This window comes from Pyrus communis, chromosome 13 (genome assembly GCF_041283825.1).
Source record: "Pyrus communis isolate YQ-2024b chromosome 13, ASM4128382v1, whole genome shotgun sequence".
Lineage (NCBI taxonomy): Eukaryota > Viridiplantae > Streptophyta > Magnoliopsida > Rosales > Rosaceae > Pyrus > Pyrus communis.
The window spans coordinates 18484037-18490375 of NC_142577.1; the positions used below are offsets into that span (position 1 = coordinate 18484037).

The window sequence follows — 6339 nt, forward strand, 5'->3', positions numbered from 1 at the left end:
TTTTTAGTGTAAAAATGTGATTTTTTGTTAAAGTTCATTTTTTTAAAGTCAACATTGATATAGTGTAGAATGTGTTCAGCAAATGTTTTTGGCCTTTTGGAAATTATGGTTTTTAAATACCGGAAATGTTTTGTTAAGTATCTTTTTGTTTTTCCTTTTCGACATGATGATTACGAGTGCAACTATTCATTTCTCATTCAGGATGGTTGCTCTATTTGTCAACCTTAATGATTGTGTAAGAATTTAATGTACGGCATACCATGCTAGATGTGCACCACGATTTAACCGTTAAATCTACGCTAAAGAATACAAGAACACTAAACGAGTGAATTTAAACTACGTTACAACATACAAGACAACATATACGATAAACTGATTTGATCTAAGTTGTGCAGGTGCATATTTCACTAAGTTGTCATGAGCTTGAAGGGAAAATCATATTCAAAGAGGAAATATGCCAGGCCATATTTAACCAATGCACATGTGAAATGGAAACCAAATTAAAAATAATAAGGTTGGAAACAAAAGGGGTAAAAGAAGAAACTACAGACTGAAATTCCATATTATGCAACCAAGAGAGCAGGGATACATATTATTATGATACAAGTACAGAAAAGAAAAAAAAGAAAAAAAAAAAAAAAAGAGAAACTAACTGAAACGGCTTACAGAACTGAACCTAATATCTTTTGAGTACAAGGTATACTAAAAGATTTAGCTTCGCGAAATTCCAACCATCTCAATGCTGGGGAGTGAGGGACGGGAACGAAGGAATGGACTGCAAAATTAGTTTCCTACCCGCCCTTCGACCAGGTGATGGCCCAAATTCATTATTGGGAGGAGACACCCTCTTACCATTCGGAGAAGCGGTCTTGATGCCAGTGCTAGGAGACCCATCTCCTTGAAGAATCTCTGGCATTTCATCCTCTGGAACTGCTTGGTTATGTCCCTCTAAATTGGATTCAGGGCGCAGAATATTTGGTTTTCCAAGTTTCTGGATTGTGATTGTATATAATCCGGATGACGATCCAATGTTAAAAGTAGAAGATCTTGGCGGTTTGTTCTTCGATGAAAACGGCAGTGAGAATTGTCTGGAACATAAAAGAATTGTTAAACATCTAATAGCAATGATACATCAACTTCTCAACCAACAAATAGTTTAAGACTTAAACCTGGAAAGCCGTAATGGCGTTGAGGGAAGAGCAGAATCCTGGCGCTGCTCTTCATTTTTCTGAATTTCATTTTTCTGTTGATGATTTTCAGCCACACTCTTGTCGCATGCTTCTGTTTCTTCTTCGTCTGCCTCAGTTTCTGTTCCTACAAAAGATCCTGAATTGCAAAGGAATAAGGAACAAATATAAAGATAATTGGCAAGCACACCTGAAGGACATCAAATTCAGATGGGAATGCAGCAGATAAAAAGAAATCCACGAAGAAGTAATTAAGTCGAGCACAACACGCCACTCACCATCCTTTCTACCAAATGCGTTTTTACAGCCTTCACATCTGCAGCTAATGGAGCATCCAACACCGCCCTTTTAAAAAAAAAAAAAACAACCAAATGTGAATAACATTTAAATAGGATATTACAAGCAAACAAGAAATGCTGATGGTGAACCTGATAGCATTCACAGTATTTTTTCAGGCAGCTTGATTTCTTGCAGTTGCAACCTCTTTTATGCCGTGCAGAAGCTGGGGTCTTGCTGGATTCCTCCTGCAAGTGAAAGCAACTTTTACTGGTTAAAAATTGCTGTTCAACCTGCAAACAGAGCATAGAATATTGGATTCATTTTCTAACCCCATATTCAGGAACAGGATCAGCGGTCCTAATCACTTTCGGAGCAAATGCAAGTGGGTTGCGAGACTCAATCTGTTTACGAGTTGCAAGAACAGTATCTTCATGAATAGGCTTGTTAAAGCATTCTTGACATGAACATGGCTCTATGCAGTAGACACCAGCAGCAAAGCATTCACAGTAACTGCACGAACAGTATCAGAAGTCAAATTATAGACTCAAGGACCAGTGCAAGAGGTAAACAGAATCAAAGAACATCAACAGTTTATCCGCCTCAGGAGATTATGCAGGAGGTAACTCGTCTACATGTAGAACGTGTAACAACCACCAGTTTTAAAGTTTTTCATATCAAAGGACAATGTTGATTGAGATAACTGGATGCAATTCTAAAGTGAGCGAAATGAAATTCCTAAGCCAATATATATCCGACTGATAATATTCAAACATTCAATAAAAGCTGTCTCACTGCGAGTGACAAAAGTTTTAGGCTTCACTAAAAGGGAGATGAAGAACCTACAGTTTCAGACACTTCGATTTTTTACAGTTGCAACGTTTGCAAGAAGACTCGGTTTCTCCAGCTTGTTCGAACTTGCGCCTGCACATCCAATCAGAATTATAAGATGTCAGATAAAAGTACAAAAATCTAACCAATCACATGAAAATGAAAATGAACATGACATAATAATTTAATGAAGAATATATGGTCAACAGCACACACCTCTTCTTTTTAGGGCTATTCTGGTTAAACTCTTCATTAGCTAAAAATGCAGGTTCTTGGGAAGCATCTTGCAGCAGCTGAACGCCATTTTCGGTGCCATCCATGTCCCTTTCAGAAGAAGCCGAAGAGAAAGATTCATGACCAGGTCCTTGACCAGCTGTGGGGGAATGAGCAGAGGCAGAGAGGTTGGGCAAACTTAGTTGTCTACCATAGGCCATATTTTCACGCTTAATGGTTTTGTAGTCTTTTGAGGTTGTTGCAAGAGCATTTAGGTGCAAACCAATTCCAGGTAAGATGCACCGGGCGGATTCACCACCAGGTTTCATTGGAACCAGTTGCTTATCATTTGTAGTGATTTTTTCATCAGATTGAGATAACAAAGAACTAGAATTTGGAACATTGTCTAAACTCTTCCTGCGAGCTTCTGCCATCTCAAAATCCAGACAGCGCCTTCGCAAGCCACGATGCAAATTTAAACCAGGCTAATGCACAAACAGAGAAAATAGTATTAGCACAACCAAATAAGTAAAATAAATAAGGTAAGGACAACAATTCATAACAAAGTAGTCAAGAATCTTTGGAGTTGGCATTATTAGGACTATCGTGAAGGCATAGTGAATGTTTTACCTTACAATTGAACTGATCTTCTTTCTCGATTTGATTGCTAACCATACAACTATTCAAATGGTCCTGCATCAGTTCTGTATCTTCCTGTTGACTAGCTTCTCCATATTGAGAAGAAGGATCTTCAGTTTCAGGTTGTTCTCCGGAACCAACTGTATCAAGGACTAGCACGTTTTGCTCATCATTAATGTCATTCTGCGAGAGTCGTGGCATAAGAGAATTACAAAATCTTGTTACGGAGTCCAGAGGATTCTGCATTATCCCCCTAAAAGCCTCTGAGGCATTGGGGGAATCGAAAATTAATAGGTCGGTAGCATCAGAGATCAAACTCTCCCAATCACAGCCTGTCCCTTCTCTTCTTTGGCCACTCTGGCATATGTTCTGTAGATGTGCTTCACCTTCACCATCAGATGAACCATTTTCAGAGGTCTTTTGAGCATGTGGAACGAGTGGAGCTGACAAGCTAGCCGCTTCCAACCCACAACCTGCCTCAGTACCACAAGAAGTTGTTGCGTCACATTCAGGGCTACCACAGTCATATTTCAAATTTCTCGGCAGCTCAATCACAAACTTTGAGTGCTCACAAGGTGGTTCCGCAGAAGTTTCTCCTACAGGATCCCCTGGAACACAATTCTCATGCAGCTCCTCTGCGTTAATATAGAGTTCAGCTGCATCTTCATTCACAGAGACTTTGTTACCGCTTTCCAGAGAGGACTCAGGTTTTGACGGATCTGAAGGGTTATGCCTGAAAGAAATGCAAGAATAATTTACCACGCAAAATAGGTGGTAAAAAAAGCAAGTAAAAAAAAAATACAGCAGTCAATTACCTCCTCAGGAACCTGGATTCCTTGTGAGAACTGACATGGGGTGAAGTGAAAACGGAAGGAAGGGAAGCGAAACTGAGGGAGCTGAACGTCTGAGTAATGTGCACAGACTTAACCGGCTTGATAGGAGAAAGACTACTGATATAGTTAAAGACTGGAGAATCCTGCACTTATGAAAAACAAAAAACTTTACAGGATGAAAAAATTACACACACACACACAACGATCATAACATAAATATGGGTCATGTACTCCGGGTATACACATTCTCGAATGTTATGGCCAAATCCTGAACCAGATGAACTCTCCTAGGAAAACACATATTTCTTCGCACTTTAATATAATATCTAAAAAATTATACACAACTAATAATATAATATCTAAAAAATTGCACTAGCAAAAGAAAAGAAGATCCACATATTACATATAAATCACAATCAAACAAAAATTGACCACGAAATCTGGGAAAATGAATGTCAACAAAACTAATTATCTGAAAATTTTCATGAAAACCGATAAATCAAATCTGTTAATAACTTTACTGAAACGTCTGCCTCACCAAATTATGGCTTTACGACCTCAAATCTGCTGGAGAATGTGATTATCATCTTGTAACAAATAATTAAGTAACAAGTGACTCAAAAAGTTCCTCAAGAAAACAAATAGCTCAAGAAAAAAAATAAAAAATAAAAGTAAAAATAAAAATAAAAATAAAAATAAAAAAGCTTAGCAATGCATTCAATCTAAAATAAAAGAAAAGAAATTTCGAATTTAATTCCATCACCTTCTGCAAACCAGTAAAAAAAGGTGGTAAATTGGTAAAAATTAGGTCCAAAGCAATCCCAAATTGAGTTTTTATTCAAAGAAAATCATTTCTCAAGAAGCCAAATTGTGACAACTGACCGTAAAATTGAGATTATTTTTGAGATCCAAATCATAAATTTCTGTAATCCCACATAAAGCAGACACTTTTCCAAAATAAAAGCAGAAAATAAAATGAGAAAACTGTCAATTAATTATCTCAAAAGAATTATCAAGTCATCCAAAAAAATGAGAGCTGATCCAGCTGAAAATCAAACATCAACCCACATGCAGTGATGCAGGGCAACTGCAACCCATGAAACTAAAATGGGAAAAACAAAACCAAAAAAATCCTAGGTCAACTTTCTCAAGAAATTCACGAGCTTTAGAAACACAGAGGAGACAACCTCAAAAACCCAGTTCAGAAACAACCTTAAAATTTCGGAATTAAAAAATAAATAAATAAATAAAACAAAATGGGCTCAAACCCTGACCTCAAATTTGGCCTTGGGGGTGCCGATCTGGTTCCTCTCGGGGGTGTCCATTTCCAGAGAGGCAGCTCCACCGCATGCCACCACTACCTCAGCCACTCCATCAGCCCACAACCACCGCTACACACACACACACACACACACACACTCTCTCTCTCTCTCTCTCTCTCTCTCTCTCTACACGTTTTGGTGCTGAATTTAGTCTCCTTCTCTCTAAAGCCCAAACTGTAAAAAAAAAGGAAGAAATGGCGAGGTGGGTCTGCTGGAATTTGGAAAATAGGTCTAGGATTTTCAAGAAGCGGGAAGGCGGGAGAGTTTGGAAACAAGCAGAGCAATAGATTTTTCTTGTGGGGATAACTTTGACCCTACCACCACCACCCCAAGGCCCCACTGCTCTCAACAGCTGTATCTATCTATGTATATATGTTTGTGTAATTTCTCACCCCCACCCAACCCACCACCACCCAGCTTTTAAAAAAAGGGTAACGTACATGGATTTTCTCAAATCTTTCTTTGTTTCGGTTTCTCTCTCTCACTCCTCTCTCACTCACTCACTCACTCTCTCACTTCCTTCTTCACCCATTTTTGGTCTCTGGCACTTGGGTCTTCGGCTTTTTATATTAATAATGTTGCTTTGATTTGCATTCTTTTCACTACTTGACTTTGTAAACTGTAGTACTTTTCCTTTGAGTCATTGACTATTTTGCCACTCTTCATCTAAATTGGAAGAAAAAAACTAGTTTTGGCCTTTTGGAATCACCCATTGTGGCAGTCAATGCCAATAGAATTACTTTTATCTTCTTACATTTTTTACATGTTAATGCGCAGAAGAGTGTCATAGATCTATCTACATGTGAGTGTTCTTCTTAAGGGAAATGTACATTTCCAATTCAACATTGCATTTCCATTTTGGTGTAAATTATATCGTCTTTACAGGGTTAAAACCATCACTTTAACATCTAATACAGGGTTAAAAGTATCTATGCACCACCTGACACGTAGTTAAAATCAATGGATTTGATGTTACAATCTATATTCAACTTCTCAAATATTGTTATTAATTAGCCATATACATGTCATATCCTAATG

General features: G+C 38.0%; 1 protein-coding gene across 1 annotated transcript; it reads right to left on the reverse strand.

The window, feature by feature from the left end:
• Positions 1–531: 531 nt before the first annotated feature.
• LOC137738029 (protein tesmin/TSO1-like CXC 2) lies at positions 532–5831 on the reverse strand. Its single transcript, XM_068477631.2, has 10 exons — positions 5254–5831; positions 3962–4122; positions 3138–3879; positions 2511–2992; positions 2310–2387; positions 1796–1976; positions 1616–1711; positions 1466–1532; positions 1170–1326; positions 532–1088 (listed from the first exon to the last, which is right to left on the reverse strand). Exons 1-10 carry the CDS (start codon positions 5302–5304, stop codon positions 737–739), a joined length of 2367 nt encoding a protein of 788 aa, XP_068333732.2. The 5' UTR covers positions 5305–5831; the 3' UTR covers positions 532–736.
• Between the last annotated feature and the right edge of the window lie 508 nt (positions 5832–6339).